This window comes from Porites lutea, chromosome 9 (assembly GCF_958299795.1).
Source record: "Porites lutea chromosome 9, jaPorLute2.1, whole genome shotgun sequence".
In the NCBI taxonomy this organism is placed as follows: domain Eukaryota; kingdom Metazoa; phylum Cnidaria; class Anthozoa; order Scleractinia; family Poritidae; genus Porites; species Porites lutea.
The window spans coordinates 2,168,213-2,189,621 of record NC_133209.1 but is presented as its reverse complement, the minus strand read 5'-3'; the positions used below and the strand labels follow the sequence as shown (position 1 = coordinate 2,189,621).

Sequence of the window (21,409 nt, the reverse complement as noted above, 5' to 3'; positions counted from 1 at the left end):
CATTCTGGAATGTTTGAAAACATGGTGAAATGTGTCTATTTTCGTCATTCTTGATTTTCGAGTTCGTGATTTGTTTTATTTTTCATTATTTTTAAGGATGGCAATATACCAAGTGGCGAGTCATTCATTCGCCAGTTTTTAGTTGGACAAAAGTTTTTCCAGCAGGAATTTGGGCAAGTTTGCCAAGAGGTAAATTGATTGAAAGCAGCGCTCGTAAAGACCTTCCTTAAATGTTAATTTTTAGTGTAAGACGTACTAGTATTTCTTATTTTCTTATTGCCTTTAGTTCTGGCTACCCGACACGTTTGGTTACTCGGCCCAGCTCCCTCAAATCATTCGCGGAGTAGGAATGAAGTACTTTTTGACGATGAAGCTAAGCTGGAGTCTCATTAACAAATTTCCCGTAAGTTGCCTTTTTGCTTCGTTTTAACGTTCTGTCAGACAGACAAAAGGCATCAGCACGGCCACCGAGGTGGGCGTGGCTTAGAAAGTGGCATGGCCAATAATATGCGCATGTTGTAGTTATAGGCCCTTAAGTTGGCCTAGTTGGATGCTGGATTCGCATGGTGGCATGCCCAGGAGAGGCGACATGGCTAGAGTGCCGCTTGCATAGCCTCTTGGTTTGAATCAGTTGAATACTCGCAGCCCGCAGTCCAAAAGTTCGGACTTGAAACGTACTCTGATTTCTAGGCAGGAGGACCCATATTCAATCCCTTGCTATAGAGATGTTTGGCCATATTGTTATCTCTCACCGATTCCCTCCTTGAATCTAGAAATGATAACTTTCAGGTTTTGTGCCCCAATTTGCACCGTCGCAAAAATAAGTGTACATGGATGTAGCCCAGGGAATAAAGTCGTTGTCTAACTTTTTTTTTTCTGTTGTAGTATCACACCTTTTTCTGGGAAGGAATCGATGGGTCAAGGTATGTCGTTCTTTTCGCTCTCCCGAAGTTGCCTGTATCCCTCACTTTTGTGGCTAACTGCGATACATTTTTTACAGATGTTTGGCTCATTTTCCTCCTGCCGACACGTACGAGTCTCGTGGTGATGCTGCTGATGTAAGCTGGCTGTGTACTGTCTACTTTCCATTTTTTTAAATTCTGTTTTGCTACATCACAATCACGTGTCTTTGACGCGACTGTGGCGTGACCTCTACTTGGTCTGACTTTAGTGATCTAGATTATCTGTGCTATTGAAAACTGTTCTCCCTCCTCCACCCGCGGTCTCCCGTTTTGTTGCAAGAGATATCTCCAGCATTCAATAAATCCCCCTTTTTAACTGCTTTGTGTCCTAAAGAGATGAAAAGTTGTGTCTTCTGTGTGTTGCCAGGTTATAAAGACAGTAAGACAGCTGAAAGACAAAGGACAAGTTCATGCCAGCATGTTGCTGTACGGCCACGGAGATGGCGGAGGCGGTCCTTCGTAAGTGCTCAGTGCGCATGCTTCGTTTAAGCGTTTTGCTAACAGACCCCATCAATCTTAACTGTTTGATGTTTGCAACTAAAAGAACTGTATTGATTACCTTTTTTTGCTTTATTATAGAGAGGATATGCTTGAAATGTTGAAGCGAATGGAGGACGTAGATGGTTGCCCAAGGTAAAAAAAAAATAAACAAACAACAAACAAACAAACAAACCAAAGACAAATAACGACAACAACTCCTGTATTAGAAGTAATCCCGGTCTGGGAAATAGTTTAGTTTGGCGTTGACAATTTCTGAATTTTCGCAGGGTTAAACTTTCAGACCCTCATGAATTTTTCAACTCCCTTGAGTCACGTGATGCCAATAAGCTATGCACATGGGTTGGCGAGCTATATCTAGAGCTTCACCAAGGAACATACACTACACAGGCGCGGGTAAGATGTTTTATATTACTATTCCAAACCTGTGTTATTAACGAACCAAAAGACGATAATTTAAAATAGCTGTTTTATCAAAAGATCGCAACTCATCCGAGGTTATGATAATGATATTGATGATAAAGATGATAATGATGAAGCTGATGTTGATAATGACGGCGGCGACGCTGATGATGATGATATTGGTGATGGTAATAATGATGATGATGATTGTGGTGGTGGTGGTGGTGGTGGTTATATTTTTAGGGATAATGCTGCTGCTGCTGCTGATGATGATGATGATGATGATGGTTATATTGAAGATTGTAGTGATGGAGGTTATGATGGTAATGATGATGGTGGTGATGATGATGACGATTGTAATGATGATGAGGATGAGGATGTTGATGATGATGATGATGATAACGTGATGATGATGGTGATGGAGGTGATGATAACGACGACGATGGCAGACGGTTAATCGTACGCATATCTTAAAGCTGTATTGTTATTTTCCCGCATTTTTATAGATAAAACAAGGAAACCGCCAAAGTGAATTCCTTCTTCACGACGCGGAGCTGATCTCGAGTTTAGGCTATGTTTTGGGAGACAAACGTCAAGGTTAGTTAAGCTGCTAGAAATTTCTTCATCTTTTCTGTCTTTCTTTTTCTTTCTTTATTTGCTCTTTCACTATTATCCAAATATGAAGTATTTTAAAAGCAGCAGAGGCCCAATGGTCACAAATGTAGCAAATACTCGTGGGTTTCATGAAACGAAGTCCTGCAACAGCTACAACAGCTACATACATTACGTGTAAAATAGCCGACCGTCCACAATAAATTATAACACGCTACAGAATGTGTAGAGCATTTAAACTACATCTCACGTATTTTTAACGTATTGGGCTGTCTTGTATATTGATCGCTTTTGATGCTTAGAAGTATTAAGTAGTAAGTAGCGAAAATACGTCCCCGTTTTACTAACTATACCGCATTTGTTATGGAATTTTAGAAGACTATCCCTCTGAGGAATTTCTTAGAATCTGGAAACTCATGCTGTTAAATCAATTTCACGACATTTTACCTGGAAGCTGCATCAAACAGGTTAATATTGTTTCTCTTCACAGTGGCTATTTTTCTTTTTTAACCGTACGCATTTCCTGTTAAGTTTGACCCATGGTGACCCAGTTACTGCTGGTTGTAGCTTACAGGGTGTACTCACGGTAGCCTGAATTATGCCCTCCCTATACTGTATCTCTATATGTCTCTCTCTTTTCCCTGTCTTCTATAAAGGAGAAAAATCGACCTGATCGCAGGTTTTGCTCATGCCTTACCTTACCTGAAATATGAGCCAGATAAAGGCATTGTAAAGCGCATCTTAGCAATGCAAACAATTATTATGATACTTACTTCTAAGTGATTTTCTCGTGGTCTGCTATAACCTGTGTTGTATTAGCCTGTTCCAGGCTCCGAGATAGTCGGGTCCGCGAAACTGAGAAAGCGCGCTTATATTTTCGCGTGCCTTACACTTTAGCGTCATCCCTACTATCTGAGACAAAATAGATTGTAGACAAAATATAACTTTAATACGTCTACCACGGTACGGGCTATGCATACTAGCGATAAATGAAAACGTTAAAACAAATCTTCTTCTTTGATATTCTTCTAAAAGCACAGACGCTTACTGTATAGATAAACAGATGAGCACACCCATATGATCATAATTAAGTTATAAGCCTGCGTGGCAGGCTTGTGAAAGAAAAGGAGAAGGAGGATCTGGGTGCGCGAAAGGCGCGCAAGGGGGAGGAAAAGGAGCCTTCCCTCCTCTCTTATCCCTCGCGCGCGGTCTCGCGCCTAAATTCCCTTCCCCTTAACTTTCAAACGCCTGTCACGCAGGTTCTATAGTTCTGTGATCGAAATATCTAACTTAGAAGAACCATAGAACTCGTGACATTTAAATTGCTCATTTTATAGGCTGTTGATGATGCTCTTCACAGCTATAAAGGTAATAAAGCAGCTAAACTATAAGAGAAGTGTAGTCATTGTATCGTACTTTACACAGCCTGCGAGCAAGCTTTATTTCAAGGTTTCATTTAACCCTTTAAGCCCCAATATCCACATACAAATTCTCCAAACTGATCTCTATACATTTTGTTAAAGAATGTGTTGAGAGAATTTGGTAAAAGAGCAAGGCATTTTCTCTTAGGTGATCAATTTATTAATTCTCATAACCAAATCTCTTGACAATCGATGGATATGGTTAAGAGAAAATTGATGTTGGTCACCATTGGGACTTAAAGGGTTAAGAACGATGTAAAGGAATGTTCCCTCGAAGAGCCTTCAATGATGTGATGTGTTTTTACTAGCCGGGGGTGGGGGAGGATACAACTTCAACTTTCCCCTGAACCCGCCCCAGACCCTTTTGTTGGTTTGTCTGGTTTTTCGCCGCGGGGACGCGGGGAGGAGGCGTGGGGGGTCGTGGTGGGGGAGGTGGGGCGGAATAGGGAGCAAAATGTGTAAGAATTTGGTTCCTCCGATTTTTCCACGCAGTATTAAAAAAGGTTTACTTTTTAACCTTTCATGTCTCAACGATCAGATCAGCATCGCAGTTATTACTAATCAAGAATTAAGTGGCCATGTGATAAAAATTTATATCAAATTCTTATAACCTCATCTCACTGTTACTACAACTATAGTGTTATTGAGGGCGTGAAAAAAGCTTTTTCTTTGATATTAGGATGGTTCTGCAGTATGAAGACAGTTTTTTTCCGTTGCGAGTGACAGACTATTCTTGAAGTCTAGTCTAACTGGTTTCTCCTTGCTTTCCTTCTGAACATTGTTTCCACCAATGGACTTTCCTCTGAAAAGATATGTCTAGTTTTGGGCTTCAACTTAATTAAATCAAGAATATTTTAATTTTGCCACCCACAGACATCCTGGAAAGCACCCGACGAATACTAGAATCCAGCTGTTCTAAGGTTGTTTCCCAGGTAGGGAAAGTGAAAGGTAGACCCAAAAAAGAATTTTTTTTGTTATTTCAATTATTTGCTGAGGATATAGTTTTTAACGGAATTTACGGTACAAAAACCACATTATATCAAAGATAACAGTTCTTTTTAATGTCAGCTCCATTCTGGTGGAAACGATCAAGTGACTAAGCCCGTCCTTGTAAACACACTCAGTTGGGGGCGGAGTGAAATTGTTTCTATTCCCGGTGAACTATGGGAGCACTTAACTGAAGAAGAAAAATTGTCAATTAGAAAGCAAACTGGAGAGGATGGAAAAATACTCGGTAAGATAATAGAAAACGTGAGAAAAAAATACTTGGTAAGATTATAGTAAAAGTGAGATCTTTGAGCGAAGAACCTAGCACTGTCTTAACGCCTATTTGTCTGCCGAATAGACCACGAACAATAAGTTGCATGACTTTCTTCCATTTCTAAAAGTTATCGACCATTATTTACGTTCCTTGTTTCATGTAACTGCTAATAAATCGCCTTCCTTTTCAGCACTAGTGTCTGTGCCAAGCTTGAGTATAAGTCCTCTAATTGATGTACAAAGTGAATTTCATCCTGTCTCTATATCTTTTGACCAGGTGAGCAAGCTGCAAACTTTCATTTGTAGCCTTAACAATTTGTGTCTGAATGTTACCCGGATTGCTCGTGTAAAAAAGGTCCTCTTTTGAGCAGATTAGACTGTAATTAACGCGACCATAGGTAATTTATTAGTGAAAGCCCTTCGAAGTAAAGTAATCTCAACCTGGCGTGTTCGACGAAAATACTATACAAAGACCAGCTCAGGAATCAATATTTGTTGTTCGCGATTTTTTGGACTGATCAGTTTTTTATCTTGATCTTGAGTCTTAAAAACGGTTTCGCTTTAGCTTTTGTGTTTTTTAGTTGCAGGACTCCGTTGTCATGGAGAATGCCTTGGTCCGAGTTGAATTGGTCAGAGGTGGCCTGGTAAGAAGTCTCATTCACAAAGCCAGTGGCAGGTACCTCAGTCATCTACAGTACTACCCTTTATTTAGGGTTAAATACCTCCAGAGAACAAGGGTGGCGCAATATTGAGAGCACACGCCCCCTGCCAATGAGGCCCGTGTTCACATAACCGTGTCGACGCCATATGTGGGTTGAGTTTGTTGTTGGTTCTCTCCCTTACTCCTGGAGGTTTTTCTCTGAGTACTCAGGCTTTCCGTCTCCTAAAAAACCCTTCCAAATTCCAATTCGACCGGGAGTCAAGTAGACGAAGAACCACTAAGTGGATGAGGAATGTCTAATTTGCTATTATGATTTATTTATTTGGTTATTTGATTTCTTGTTTTCATTATAGGGAGGCGATTTGTCCTGGTTATTGTGGAAACCAGTTTATCTTGTTTGACGACATGCCATTGTTTTGGGACGCGTGGGATGTAATGCCTTACTACCTAGAGACGAGGTATGAATCTGCGTCGAGCCTGTGATTCTTTTGAATGAAGTGCGTCGAGTAAGAAGATGACGCAGTCAGACCCTTAATAGCTAATACCTCACCTTAGCTAACCATACTCCAGGCCTTCACTCCAGAAAGGAGACTCAAAGATGACGATGTGTTTACTCACTGACCTTCTGAGCCTTCAAAGTTCCTCTGCTTCTAAAGAAGTTGTTCTTCTAAGATTTTAAAAATTCAGCATCTTGTCAGAGTCGTCATTTTGAATGATTAGTCACCTGACGTCATTCGTGACGTCATTCCGTCCAACCTGAATTAAACTAGTGGAAAGCGCAAGCGGGCGGGAGAGCCCGCTATTGAACTGTGTATTCTTAAAGCGTTGCACACACTAAACAGGGAAAAAGCAGCAGACGGCATTCGTCACTTCAGAACCGAGAAGGGAACTGTGCCTAGTTAAGTTTCGTAAAGACTTTTTGGACTGTTGTTAGGGACAGGAAGAACAAAAATTGGCCAATAGCTGACTGACGCGTCCCTAGCTACAATACCGGAAACAATTGTGGGACGCATTTTGGGTCCAGTTTCCCTCTCCTATTTGAAGTGGCGAATGGCCTGAGGGGAGAGGGAGATTGGCGCAGAAAAGAATAGAATAGAAGATATAATCGAACGCACAGATTTTGCGCAGGAAAGAATGTAATAGAAGATAACTGACCGTTCAAATGTTTCTCCTACACATGTGCTTGATTTTTTATATGTTGTATCACAGAAAATTATTACTTCCCACCTCATCTGAAGAATTCAAAATCCTTGAGGAAGGACCTCTCAGAGTTTCAGTCGAGGTGAGTGTTGGGACTACGGTTGAAGGTTCTTAGGTCTTACCGTCGATTTCCTTCCAAGAAAAATTTCTCGGGTTGTGGGCCTCAGAGTAAAAATAGCGGGGAGCTTAAGTTTCCCAGATGGGACCCTTATACTGCCGTAATATATTCTATTTGGGTAGTCACCGTCACACAAGTTAGCATCGTTAATAAGGTAACCAACCCTCTGGCTGGACCGCTGATTGTGAAGTCATTCTGGCTGCGACTGAAGGAAAGTCCTTGTCTCAGCTCAGATGATCACATTACTAATTGGCCATGGTAAACCATATTCCTTGTCTCCTTAACCTGTTTAGTCTATCATATGTCGGCAAATTTAAAAGACAAAACAAAACACTCTTTGCCAAGAGCAGAGGGAGTTTTCCCTTCAGTGGCCGATTTTGCTTCGGTCAGTATTAGCGGCATCCATTACCACTTCGCTCAGTAATTGTAGACTGCAGTGGAGCAACCTGTAGCAAAGTCAATCTCATAAAGTCCGCACACTGTTGAATGTTATCCTTGAAATAGCCCTTAGGGGATAAGAAGAGTACTTTTATTTGTTCACTTTCTGTTAACGCGTTTCTTTCTTTCCCGCAGTTTTCTTTGAGAATCAGCGAGCACAGCTCTCTCAAGCAAATCGTTTCCTTAGACGCTACTGCGCCGTATGTTAAATTCCATACAAAGGCAAGTGAAGTTTAAAAGAGAGCTGTTTTATACAGTATACCGTTTACAGCAACGCTCTAACAAGTTTATATATTGCCTCTTTTCACTGCGTTTGTATTCCCACGACACTTGAATGTTCTTGTAGGAGTATACATAAATATTTAAGGACGAGATGTTATCAAAACTTGCATTCTGTCATGTAATGTCTTGCTGTGATCTTTATTTTATGAGCTCCTCATTCATTTTTGAAGTGGCCTTCTCGAAATTAAACTTCAGCTTTAAGATCGCGTTCTTAGAAGAACCCAACTACCCTGCCCACTAAACATAGTACAGTCAAACTCCGCTTTACGGACACCCGTTTAACACGGACACCTCAATATTACGGATAGTTTGGTTTGTCCCCGGGGAAAGAAAGTCTTCACATTTTCTCAAAATTCAACCCGCTTTAAAAGGACCCCGTTAATACACACACTTTTTATGACCCCCTCAGTGTCGGCATTAACGGGGTTTAACTGTACCACTTACTCCAACCTGACTAATAAACCTGGATGAATGTCTGTGTTCTTTTTACAGGTAAACTGGCAAGAGAACAGGAAATTCTTGAAGGTGGAATTTCCATTCGATGTTCGTTCGATGAACGCAACTTATGAAATTCAATTTGGTCACCTACAGAGGCCAACACACTGCAATACCGCCTGGGACTGGGCCAAGTATGAGGTACGCATGCGTCCTTATGTGTCAGTTACCAGCGGTGTTTACTGCTGACTTGTCAGCGATGGGCGCCGTTACGGGGAAAATTTTTCTTCCGGCGTTAAGCATTTTCAACTAAAGAAACTCGTTATTACAGAGAAGTCGAAACAAATTTACGCCTACCGCTTTCCCGTGGAGCGTGTCAGCGTTGCGCGCGACGAGTTATATGTCTGGTCCCGGTTGTTCAAACGTTGGACCGCGCCATCCACCATATAAATCACTATCCAGTTGATACGTGTTAGGGAAACCAGTTGGTTTATTCACTGGATAGAGGTTTATCCGGTGGATAGCGTTATCCAACAACAGGGCCCTGTTTTCCTTTACAACAGGGCTGATTTTAGCTTAATGGTAGTTCTCATTGCGTTGGTTCTGTGTTATTATTATTTTTTGGAGGGGGGAGAGAGGCAGGCGAGGGGTGGCGGGGTAGGGATGACGATCAATAGGAATGCCTCCGTCGTACCGATTCTGTCTTACTGACCTATTTCCAACAGGTGTGTGGTCACAAGTGGGCGGACTTGTCCGAGCATGACTGGGGCGTAGCGTTAATGACTGATTGCAAGTATGGTTACTCAACTCATACCAACGTCATGTACATATCACTGTAAGTTGCCATGACGACCCAATAACCCTTTAAGCCTTAAGAGTGAACAGCTTCCCAATTTTCCTTGTGATATCATTGCTTTATAAAACAGGTTGGTGACGAGAATTAAGGACATGATCACACAGATGAATATGATTGATACTTTAACTACTTCTACAGGACAAACAATAAGAATCTGATTTTAATATTGAGGTTTAAAGGGTTAGAATGTAATCTCAGCGAAGATATGCCGTGCACGCTTCTTGTTGTTCGGGGAATTATCGACTCCGAACAGTGTACAGTTTTTATAGATATATAGAAACTATGGTCTACAAGAAACAAACCACTTCCTGTGCAACTGAACCTGCAATTGACTTAGTGCTCCCAGCAAATAGCAGCTCCTCTCAGCTTCACTGGCTGGAAATCGCGCTTACACCCGCAGAATGGGGGCTCCAACATTAGACAAACGGGGATGCTTGTGGATCCCCCTGAGGGGTAGAAATTTTAGAATTAGGTCTCATTCAGTGTTTGAGGGTGGAAAACCGGCATTTTTATCCACAAAAGTATCGCTTAGTCTTTTGCGAAAAGAAATACCTAAATAGAAATTATTGTATTGGAGTATGTCCGACAGGCATCTCCGCCTCTTTTATTTGGGATTATCGCAATTTCTTCAAATGCGTACAACACGTGGCGATTGATTACTTTTATTTCCGAATTTCGCACTGGATATGTCTTACCTATAGTGGGAGCCAGCAATAAAATATGAATGTCAGAAATGTAAATGTCCCTACATTTATTCAGTAATTATGTCTTTGCTGTCCTTTCTTTCTTTTTAACAGTCTTCGTTCTCCCAAAGCACCTGACGACCAAGCTGACATGGGATCACATGAATTCTCGTACGCAGTATTTCCCCACTCAGGTAAACAAACCACTTTGATTTGTTTGTTTGTTTATTTGTTTGTTTTGATCAGCTGAAGTGATAAATTGGTTGAGTATGATCGTCCGGGTGAACGTGGACTGTTGTTGACAGTGACTGAAGTTTCGACAACCTGTGCAGTAGTCATCTTCAGAGTCAAAGTGAGTTGTATCACTTCAGTTGATGGTATTTCAGACTACGTTCATCAGGACAATGATACTCAACTTACTTATGAAATGACTCCTGGGTTCAAACTTTTCACGGTTTTAAGTGATAAACTTAATTTCCCGCCCTAGAAAGATTGAAAATCTTACGTTTGGAGTACTAGCCCTTCGTTAGTAAGAACTAAGGGATCGGGGTTGTGTTTGATCTACATATCCAGTTGTGAAGCGTCGCTTGTTGTGAATGAAATAGAGTAGCGTTAAAGAAGAAATTAGAATGAAAATGTTCATGGATTCCGTGGTGAATCTTAATGCCGATTTTTGAAAGATGAAATTTAATTTAGATTTTTCGGGTTTCCTTTGGTCTTATAAGTGTTGTGTAAGCGTGAATTTTAATTTAAATATTTTATTCTAAGAGAGGATTTTTGCTCATTCACGTTTCCTCTGCTTCTTCTTCTTACGTCTTCAAGGCACTTTCCAAAGTGCAGGCGTTATTCAACATGCGTACAATTTTAACCAGCCAGTCATCGTCCAAGCGTGCTCCGTTTCTACAGGTATGGAAAGCTTCATGACTTTCAACTCTCAGGAATATGCTTGATAATCTAACATGAAATTTCATTTAACACCCATAAGGACTTCAATGTAGGCCTTCCCTGGGGGGAGATCCTTATTGTAAATCGTAAAATTCCCCTCTGGAGATGGAGCGCACCTACCCGCTTCCACATCTTGGTGGTGTGGAATGTAAAACATTCCTGTATATTTTATTCTAAGACGTTGATTGTTTGTCAGTTTTTAGCCTTTATAGTAAGAATGACGGCTAAAGGTGAAATGGCTTTTTTCACTGGGTCCACTTTCTATCGACACGTCCTTCTTTATACAAAATAACCTTTAGTTATTTGTCTCCCTGGTTACTTTTCACCACGAATTCATAATGGGGTAACACACCAGGAACAGATGAAATTGGAGACTTTGGTACCAGGACACCAAATACATGCAGGGTTTTGCGGATATTTCAAAGTACTTTTTAACTCGAGAGCTCAAATAACTTGCAGGTTTTGAAGGAAGGTCTTTCTTTTCTGTGGACAACCCAGCAGTGATTTTGGAAACGGTTAAAAAGGTGTGTACCCACCGTTCATGTGCAACTTTTATAAGGTTATATCTTAACATTATTAACAGAACACGGCGAGGGGAATGAGTTCGGATATTTAATCGATATTTGTTCATTTGCGAATTTAACACCTTCGGCACTGGGTTGCTTCTTAATATCTGTATGATAATAACGGGCCGAAATTTAATGGTTACAGAAACAGCAATATAAATTATGAGTTTTCGAAATCAGCAGGAACAATTGTTTTTCGTTTCTGCAGATTAATGAAGTTATTTGGCGTTCAGTCTGCCAATTGACTCTAACTCCATAGGATCTAGACATTAAGTAGATGTTTGTTGGTTTCCACAGGCCGAGTCCGTACCTTCAGCTTTAGTCGTTCGTCTCTATGAAGCTTATGGAGGCCAAGCTCGCACCAATTTCTCCACAAATCTCCCGGTCAAGAGACTTACAAAGTAAGTGATATGGACACACTCTTTACCACTATAGAAGTTTCAAAAGCTGACACTTCAAGCGGAAGACCTTCGTCATAGCGAATCAAGGGATTAGTGTGGTCGTAGTTGTGGGAGGTTTATAATTGAATGGTGGGGCTACGCTTTGTGTAACGGTTTGTAGAAAGTGTGTGAGATTCACTGCAAGTTTCCTAATGTAGTGAAGGATCGCAGCATATGTACTGTGTATGAATGAATGAATAATTTTATGAAGATAATTTTATGTACAAATCCCATCAAGTCTGGCATCTTTCAGTTAAATTACGTATTGTTTCCATCAAACAGCTATAATCACATTACCAATTGCTGTTTTGACTGCAAAGAACCGATGATTATAGCCGTAGTAATCAATTAAGGAAAATTCTTGCCAATATTGTCTTGCGCTGATCTTAATTGTGTTGTTATCTGCCAAAAATCACCTGCTGTTTTATGGTATAGAGAGGAGATGTCATTATGGCACGTTGCCACGGTACAAAATTTCTGGATGAAAACAAACCGAAAAGGTCGCTAAAAAGTGAATTCGCACTGTTTCAAACTACATCGATTTTATTCAATTTCAATTGATTTGTCAAATGTTGACGAGATTTTTCAGGGGTTGAATACGAAAGGACCCTATCTAAGTTTAGAAAAAGACAACGAAAATTCTATGTTGTTTTCAGCTACTCTCTTAAGCGGGCGCGTGAAATTAGGAAGTGGAGGTTTCATGCCGTGGTCGTGCAACGACGGCAAAGAAATGTACAAAAAGGCGTGATGCACGTGCAAAGTTGTTGTTTAGCTGATATAAACGTATTGCTTTTTTGTCGTTCTCGTTGCCGTCGCCGTCGTCGTTGCTTAAGCTTCCTATTGTTGTGATCCAGAAAGTTTGCTACCATAGTAACGTGACGTCACACTTCTCTCTTTTGAAGTCAGGAATACTTCCCGTTTGGGGGATCTTGCGAAACTGAGAAATGATTCAACAGTTTTGAAGTTTCCAGTTAAGACTCAAAATTAGTTCCGTGCGTACCACGTTGGGAAATGAACTGAACTGTACACAGTTTTTAAGATGTCTTTATTTTGAAGAAAAGCTGCTTGTAGTCAAAGAAAATGTTTAAAGCTACCTAAATCAAAAGCTTGAGAAACTCAGGAAACTGCAGTACAGAATCACCACTGAGGTCTAATTTCAGAGCTTTCGTTGGTTTATGAAGTTATAAGAACCAAAATTGAGACACAAAGCAGCTGGACTTTGAATAATCATAAATGTTGGGTAAACAGTCGAATACTCTATTACAGGAAGTTCATCGAAGTGTGTGTCATTTTGGCAATTTTTTTTTTATTTTATGGCGAAAAACTGGTATTTCCCTATTTAAAGATCGTAATTAAAGGACATACTCCTTAATCGCAAACACTTTTAAAAGCGAAAAATTGATCTGTTGCGAAGAACGTATGATAAACAGTTTCAGGAAATATCGAACTATAATAGGCGCTTACTTAACGGTAATACTTTAATAGGGACTGTCATTTCAGATATTAATTAAAATGTCTAGTTCCTCCTTAAAGGCGTGGGATAATTTTCTCCATTTCTTGCAGACATAATTTCGAAAACGAATCTTGTTACTTTTCGATTTTATTAAAGAAACAAAGGCTTCAGAGTCAATCCGCTTAGCTGGTAATTTTCTAAATAGCTTCAAGACTCTAATGATAAATGGAAATCTCAGTGCAAAGCGCAGCAGGACTGGTGGTATAATGCAACCGCAGTTTTCAAACGTGACAACGAAGAGTATGATATGCTATAATTCTTCAGCGTTTTCAAGCACACTTCGTTTGTTTATATCATTAATGTTCCATTAAATTTTGTTCTGGCTCTTAACCTTAAGCCGTTTGCAAAAAGAAAAGAAATAAAAGTATCTGTTTTAGGTTGAGGCCTCGTTTACACCTGCATAACCCGTCGTCGTGGAATAATGCTCCTAATTACAATTCTATTGAAATCGCTTCGGGGAGACTGCTTTTAATTTCTCTCCAAGGAAACGTCTTTAATAATAAATTCCCGATACCTACACCTAAGTCTTTTTTAACTCTTTGCGCAATTAAGCATTTGTTTTTTAATCAGTTATCTGCGTATGAAACACGCGTAATTCGCAGTTTACGTCGGTATATTGTTGATAGATTTGCTGTGTTGTTTGAACAACGAACGCGAGCAAGAAATGAACGAAAGGACAGGCGGACGAAATTTATCCGTGATATGTCAGCTGAATTCAACCACGGCACGGAACGTAACTCGTTGCTATATCGCAAACCAGACGGACGATGGCGATTTTAACTTGATAAACGAACTCTCGTTTGCAAAAATCTACGTCTTGGTCACTGCTAGTCTCTTTGGTGTTATACTCCTCGCGAGTTTAGTCGGTAGTAGCCTGGTAACGTTTACCGTTCTTCGACGCAGAAATATGAGAACGCCTTGCAATTACTTTATCATGAACATTGCCCTCGCTGACGTCGGGGTTGGAGCAATTGCCGCACCATTACGTATCCTCGAGTTATTCACATCATGGCCGTTTGGTGATTTTATTTGTCACTTTTTGTGGCCTATCCAAGACGTATTTGTGTGTGTTTCAGTGCTTAGCCATACTACTATCGCTCTAGAGAGATATCGCGCCATCGTCCAACCTTTCAGGCCAAAAATGTCCTTGAAGAAAGCGAAAATTGTGATCGTGGTTCTATGGTTAGGGTGCTACTGCGCTAGTGGGATTCCTCAGTCGATTTTACTGAAAGTTTTTGAGGATATGGGATGGAAATACTGCGATATTCAATGGCCCTCGCCGCTATTTCGCTTATGTTACTTGTGCTACCTGGTACTAGCATTTATCATAGCTCCGCTGGTTATACAAACATACTGCTACGTGAGGATAATCCGCGCTTTAAACCACAAACAGGAATTTGGCGATTCGACGCGCATCGTGTCAAGAAACGGCAACGATCAACGGAAAGCGCGGCGACAGCGTAGAAAACGTATGGTACGCATGCTCATAACTACTTTAGTGGTGTTTCAAGTTTGTTACATCCCTCGCGGTTTTTTCATGCTAATACTACAGTTTCAACCTGAAGAAATAGCTATAAGCGAAACATTTGCTTTTGTAGATTTGATCTGTTTGGTCCTTTACTACTGTAAACACATCGTCAACCCCGTGATTTTGTTTGCGATGAGCGAAGACTTTCGAAAAGCGTTCTTAGCTGGTTTAAAGTGCGTCGGTCAGACAGAACGGTTGGACACTCTTTTGAGTCAACAAGACAATACTAATCAGGAATCTCCTCAAGAAGCTACAGTATAAACTGAGATTAACTCTATCCTTTTATTTTATTTTTATTCTTTTATTTTTGATTTCCGCTGCTCCAGAGAGAGTCAAAGCAGGAGTTCAAGTGACGGAGATGATCAAAAGAGGGCAAAAAATCAAAATTCAAACACATTCCTAGGGCTTCCAAGGAAATCCCCAAAAAATCTCTGGACCAAGCATTAACTGCCGAAAATTGCAATGTTCATAGTCTATAAATGAAATGCATTAAATAACTTAAAATTCCGAAAATAAGCCCTGGGGCTTATATTTTTCGAAGGGCCTTTTTGAGGGACTTATTTTCGGAGGGGCTTATCTACGGAGGGAAATTTGCGTTTCAAAATCGATTGGGCTAGCCTTATATTTGGAAGTAAATTTACCGTTTTTGCTTTGTTTTACTTTGTATTTGAGGGAAGTTTCCAAGTACAAGCCCCCCCGGGGGGGGGGCTTATATTTGGAGGGGCGATTTAACGGAGGGTTTTTTTTGCGTTACCAGTTTGGGAGCTCATATTTGGAGGCGCTTATTTTCGGAATTTTACGGTATTCAAGCAACCGGAAAACACGTTTTGTTGTACCTTTTAGCAGGAGCACATGAATATCTTATAAGCTTTCGCCTTTAGGCAATAGTGCGCTGCCGGCATAAGCGCACGCGCGCGCGGTACTACGCCAATTTTCAGGTTCATGTTGTTTGTATACCCACAAAAAAAAATACTTGGGAAATTTTCCTACCCAAAAAATCCCTGAAGGAAAACTTTAAACCCACAGATATCGTTCGATCATCCCCATCACTTTATCTCAGGGGTATCCCCCTCCCCCCCCCCCCCCTGGGGGGCACGCAAAAACAAGGGAACAAGGGATCCCCATGTACAGTGTTTGGGGGTTGTGGTGCACACTATCAGTATAGGGTTTTTATAACTCGGGTATACCCTACCCCTTGACTAATAGTTAAGATAACTAACAAGTTTGGCGTACAGAAAGCAAGGTGTCCTTCAGCGTTTTAAATTATCAGGGTTAGCGAGTCAAGAGCAATTTTCGCGAATGTGCTAAAATGAAGAGATTCTAGTCTTAATTGATTCTTCTTTATTATAATTTTGATTGTTAATGAAAGTGAAATAAAAAAGACCGACGTTTTGCTTGTTTACTTCATTCGGCAAGACCGTCGGTTGTAACTCTAACATCGGTAGTCACTTCGGTGGTGTCCCGTGATCCAAACGGTCTTTTGTTTAATTTCCGTGTTTATCCAAAGTCATAGTTCATCTACCTCATTAAGTTGATCGCTCTCTGTTTTGTGCCCTCGTTCTATCGTTTGTTTGGTTACAAAATAATCTATACGAATAATTATTCAAACGTTACGAAGGCCGACTCGATTTAAATTTATTTCCCACTTCCAAAAGCGCTAAACGGGTGGGGTATGGAATTGCGCTTAACACCGTTGCCAATGTGCCTAGTTTTCCCGTCGTGCGATCCAGTCCTGGAAATAAGTTACTTATGAAATGGTGTAACAAGAAAAATTAGACTGGGGAACGTTATTCGACGTTTCGGTGTTTCGAACATCCGGAAGATTATCAAGAATGGAAACCGTTATATGTAAAACTTGTCGAGGTTTGAATAAATTATGGCAGTCGTGCATACTTGATTATTTTACAGATGTCCTTATGGGAAAGCTTCGCGCGAATCGAGTTTGTTGGTTTGAGTTCCCGCCACTTGCACATCTCCCATAATGCACCTTATTCGCCCCCCAAAATTTTGCATAAGCATTGTTTCCAGTTTGTCTTGGGACGGCTGTAATACCCAAGAGAAATGAAGAAGAAAGGTTATTGAAAATTTGTGGGGTCCAATTAAGGTGCAATAAAGCATTATGGGAGGCGTGCAAGTGGCGTATAAACAGTATTTCGTAGACAAGGCATTCAAATTAATTTCTGCAATTTTTAAGGCCGGACACATAACGGTTTTCATTCTTGATAGTGATGTTCGAAACAACGAAACGTCGAATAACGTTTCTCAGTTTAATATTTTTTTTAATATTCGTTGTAACCAGACCAGAGTAACTGGGTGAGTAAACTCAGGTTTTTTGCCTTTCCCAGGTGCAATCTTTTGGAGACCCCGGATGAAGATGGAGAGATTACGTGGTTTTCTGATCACTGTGAACTTAGTTTTCGTCCTTTTCAGATAATTACAGTTTTACTTTACTTTTAATATCAGCAGGTAATATTTTGAACTTTTATTTTGAATTCTTTTATCGTGGTAAATAAGAGGAAACAAATTTTAGGTGTAGTGCTGTGAGCTACAATCATAAGTGCTTTGTGGTGTTTGTGATGTGGGTCTTTACTGGCTAGTAAACAGTCTTACGAAAGTAATTCGAAACATGCCACGTACACAGCCCAGACGCCTCTCTGTCGATGAAAATTTGCGCTTTGTCATCCGGCAGTCACTACAACAACAACAACAACATAAACATTATTAAGAGTAGCTAACAAGCTAATATCTTCGAGCTGACACTACATAAAAATGATATATAAATATAGATATACGTTAAATGCATTATAAATAATAAGAAGAATAAACACATAAAAGAAAAGAAAATGTTTTTTACAATTTGCAATTTTAAGTAAAAGTATGTACAAGCAAAAAGAATCTACATGAAGGTAACATCCTGTATTTTGGTCGTAAAGTTTGTCACTCGTGTTTCGCGCTCGCCTCCGCCATGCGAAATACTAATCGCTTGTGAGGAGGAGGCAGATTCCAAACTGCTTTCGTGCGCCACGACACTTGGCACAATTAATAAAAAGACCTAATAAGGGTGATACGATTTTTTCGGATGGCGGGAAATGACGACCGGAAATACGTCTGCGTTCGCAGGCTACACCGCTGCACATACTTTCTAAAAATCATCCGGACAAATATAAATCCATATTGTAACGCCTAAATAGCGACAGGACACCCAGGGAAACACAGTGGACCCAAAGAGTTGTGTGCTGCTCTCTTGAAGGTTAGCAGAATTGTTGCAACACGTTTGGGTGCGATCATCCTTGTCCTCAGGTGTTTGTCGTATTTTCTAAGGGAAAGCCATTTACGTAAACTAATTAAAAAGGTTTAACAAACTTGTTAAGGGCTGTTCCGTTCTGGCCTTTTAAAATCGATCGGGTTCGGGGGGAAGTAAACCCCTCTTCCCCCCGCCTACACAAGTCTTTCGATTAAAGAGCCATTTCCTGTTACTGTCACAAGTATGACCCTGACCGCTTTTCGTAAAACATGTGGAAACTGGTCTCATCCGCAATTGCTCATCCGTGCCAGCTGCCTGAATCGAGATGCCAAATGTCTTGCCCAACCTGCATCTAATACAGGGCGGGCGGAAGCCAGCGGAGGCTATCTTTTAACTTGCGGTGAACATAAGGAGGCTAAACTTAAACCGATTCGCTGTTTATCAGACCAGATTTTTTACCGACATATCACATTGCAAGAATGCTAATTTTAAAAGTCAGTAGTTGTTGATATGATTCAAGCAGTGAAAACTAGCTGAAAATGGCAAAGAGAACCTGTTTGACAATTGAATCACGACTAAACTTCTATACCCGTGATGCAAAAACCATACCCTTTGGGGCGGCACATACCTATATGGCTTATATAAGGGAGTACCCCCGGGAAATAGGGTCAGGATTTGAAGAAAGGGGCGGCACGCCCCCACCAAGAATTCCCCGGAGTTCCCCCCGGGAAGTTTAAAAATATAAATTGTACGTGATGTTGTAACTTAAGGCTCCTTTTCGCCCGCGCCACAGGGCTTTCTTTCTGCTTGTATTTCCCCCCGTCGTCTGCTAGAAAGACGGGAAATGATCCTCCTTTCGTTCCGTCCAACTTTAAAATCAATGAACACATGAAGCCGGAGAATTTCTTAATCCCTCTAGTTTGACGATTTGAATGAAACTTATTTAATAGGCAATGTTATTACGTGAAAGTATTCGAATTTTCACAGCATGCAATTCGAAATGCTTCGCGAATTTTATTTTCGGCCACTGTTTGGTGGAAACAGACTCAAACAGACTCAACACCAGAAGGACAATTTTTTCAAAAACTTTTGGAAAGGAGGAAAAAGGAACAAAGCATATTTTGCCGATAGAAAGGAGTTATCAAATAACTAAACGTCTAAAGTTGATTGTAAAACTGTTATCTGTTTGCGGTGTGCTTTGGAAGAAGGGCGGCGAAATTCGCGGAGAGATTTTACTCAGATAAAGTGTTCTCACTTAAGATACTAATGTCATTAAGGACTCCCCGCGAACAAAACAATGATTTGCTTTACTTTTACTCCTGTACCTTGACTAACTACTTGTCTTTACATTCTATTTATTCATTTATTTTTTTTACTTCCTAATAATATTAAAGTTTTACCGATAGTGTTAGGGAATTATGCTCTTTGCAGTCTAATTTTTTTAACTATAGTACTTGCCTGTTGATTTCCGATGAAATGTGGCTTCTTTTGTAACGCAGCTCAAAAAAATTGTCTGCCACAATTGCCACAGACTAGACTATAAATAAAAAAAGGAATGATTAGCCTGAGGACACTTAACGAAAGCTTGGATAGGGTGTTACTTTTATAAACTCCCTTGAAGCCTGAAGCCATTGAACGCTCTCCGTCAAAAATTCTCTCAAGCACAAAATTTGCCACTTGGTCTACAGCTTTATTCTGTGTAATAATGATAAACTCCATAAACAGAGATGTTGGTTATACCCTGTACAAGACGTTAAATGTTATAGTTAATGTGAATACCCTGATCCTTATGAGTTCACCCCCTGGACATGAGCAGGGCAGACAAGATAATAAATCCCGGTTCTCTACTATCCTAACTCTCATTTTTTTCCAAAATCGAACAAAGTTTAAAAAATGTGCGAAATTTTAATTCAGTTGTGTGCAATGAAACAGGAAATTACGCCATGAACAAAGTCAACATTACAGTATGCAGTCTTATGATACCCGTAATTTTTCAATTTTGTCGTGTGAAATTCACGTTTTGACCTTAGAGGTGAGATTGGAAGTAAGGAAATAGTAGGGCCATTTATACGGGGAAAAATAAGACGCGTCTTTCATTAGACGCGTCCTAAATAACACGCAAACTATTTCGTATAAACGCGACTTAGCAAAGACGCGTCTTATCGAAGAACAGGTGTTAGGGGCTGTTCTTAGATAAGACGCGTCTTCGCTAAATTTCAAACGAAATGTGCCGTTTATACGGGATAGTTTGAGTCTTATTTAGTACGCGCGCGTCCTATGTAAGACGCGTCTTTTTTTTTCCTCGTTCAAACGGCCCTAGTGTCTCTTTGGGTTAGATGGAAAACGTGAGTGTGGAGTAGAAAGAAAAGAGTTTTGGAAGTGCGGAGTATGGAAAATGAGGTGTGTCAAAAATGTGGATTGTGGTGGAAAGGATAGGAAATAGGAAGCGCTGCATTCTTTGAAAATTGATTTAATCAAATTTTGTTTAATTTGACAATCAATAAATTATCAGACCATGTTCTTTTTAAAATTTTCATTTTTCTCTAAAAACAGACCCCAAGCGCTGTTATTACTTGGCGTAGAAAGTGCTAGGGAGGCTATAGCGAAAGAGATAAAAACAAAACCCTTTTGTGGCCAGCTCATTCCCCTTGTGGACATTTTGGTTTCTGTCCCTGAGATCGCGACTATATTTGTCGTACAACACTTTGTACTTGCTCTGCGAACTTTTCATCGAAGTTTTATTCCACGGCCATCAAATGATTTTTGCCAAAGCGATCCTGATCCTGGAACTAGTATAACTGGCCAAGAAAAACAGATCGCCTTCCTTCCGTTTTCACACGCATAACACAGACGCAATCATAAGCACAAGAAAAAGGAACACTTATTCATTCTCAAGATTTTGCTGGCTTTCATAACCTTTTCTTATGCTCGCGCTTTTGCTTGTTTCGCTAGTAAATCTAGTGAAAACCATACATGAAGTCAGATTGTTGACTGTTGTTGTCAAATTAGATTAAACTGCGTGAGTCAACCATCAAGTATTATACCTCTTCCTGTTTTAAGAGTTTTACACATTTCTTTCTTTTTTTTAATTTTTCCACCACTACTCTTTATTTTCCACACTCCAGACTCTGCATTCCTCGTTCTCCAGTTTCCTTTTTTTAATTCGTTCCAGGTGTGGTCCACTCGAGCGCTTTATCAGATGTTTTTTCCATTTGTAGCGTGAAGAAAATATTTCTTCTGTATTTGTGCACTATTATATTAGTGAATCTAATATCTGACTGTGATGCCAACACGTTCATCAGGCCACCGATCACAAAATAGCACGTGCCTTGGCCTTCTTCGCTT

General features: G+C 40.3%; 3 protein-coding genes across 3 annotated transcripts in view; 2 read left to right on the top strand and 1 right to left on the bottom strand.

The window, feature by feature from the left end:
- Positions 1-18,191, top strand: part of LOC140947488 (alpha-mannosidase 2C1-like) — a 28,334-nt gene extending 10,143 nt beyond the window's left edge. The window contains exons 11-34 of the mRNA XM_073396597.1: positions 97-189; positions 287-403; positions 886-923; positions 1,001-1,058; positions 1,330-1,421; positions 1,542-1,595; positions 1,730-1,856; positions 2,369-2,459; positions 2,850-2,941; positions 3,812-3,842; positions 4,769-4,827; positions 4,964-5,129; positions 5,347-5,432; positions 5,737-5,831; positions 6,170-6,274; positions 7,026-7,098; positions 7,708-7,794; positions 8,347-8,490; positions 9,015-9,124; positions 9,943-10,022; positions 10,651-10,734; positions 11,233-11,297; positions 11,637-11,740; positions 17,166-18,191. Of these exons, the coding sequence (XP_073252698.1) occupies positions 97-189; positions 287-403; positions 886-923; positions 1,001-1,058; positions 1,330-1,421; positions 1,542-1,595; positions 1,730-1,856; positions 2,369-2,459; positions 2,850-2,941; positions 3,812-3,842; positions 4,769-4,827; positions 4,964-5,129; positions 5,347-5,432; positions 5,737-5,831; positions 6,170-6,274; positions 7,026-7,098; positions 7,708-7,794; positions 8,347-8,490; positions 9,015-9,124; positions 9,943-10,022; positions 10,651-10,734; positions 11,233-11,297; positions 11,637-11,740; positions 17,166-17,277 (2,163 nt within the window). The 3' untranslated portion in view covers positions 17,278-18,191. The remainder of the gene's footprint in view (positions 1-96; positions 190-286; positions 404-885; positions 924-1,000; positions 1,059-1,329; positions 1,422-1,541; positions 1,596-1,729; positions 1,857-2,368; positions 2,460-2,849; positions 2,942-3,811; positions 3,843-4,768; positions 4,828-4,963; positions 5,130-5,346; positions 5,433-5,736; positions 5,832-6,169; positions 6,275-7,025; positions 7,099-7,707; positions 7,795-8,346; positions 8,491-9,014; positions 9,125-9,942; positions 10,023-10,650; positions 10,735-11,232; positions 11,298-11,636; positions 11,741-17,165) is intronic.
- Positions 1-21,409, bottom strand: part of LOC140949281 (uncharacterized) — a 178,400-nt gene that overhangs the window by 67,933 nt on the left and 89,058 nt on the right. The gene's annotated exons all lie outside the window — the stretch shown is intronic.
- LOC140947489 (neuropeptide FF receptor 2-like) lies at positions 13,191-15,088 on the top strand. Its single transcript, XM_073396598.1, has one exon. The coding sequence runs from the start codon at positions 13,957-13,959 to the stop codon at positions 15,079-15,081; it is 1,125 nt and encodes a 374-aa protein (XP_073252699.1). The 5' UTR covers positions 13,191-13,956; the 3' UTR covers positions 15,082-15,088.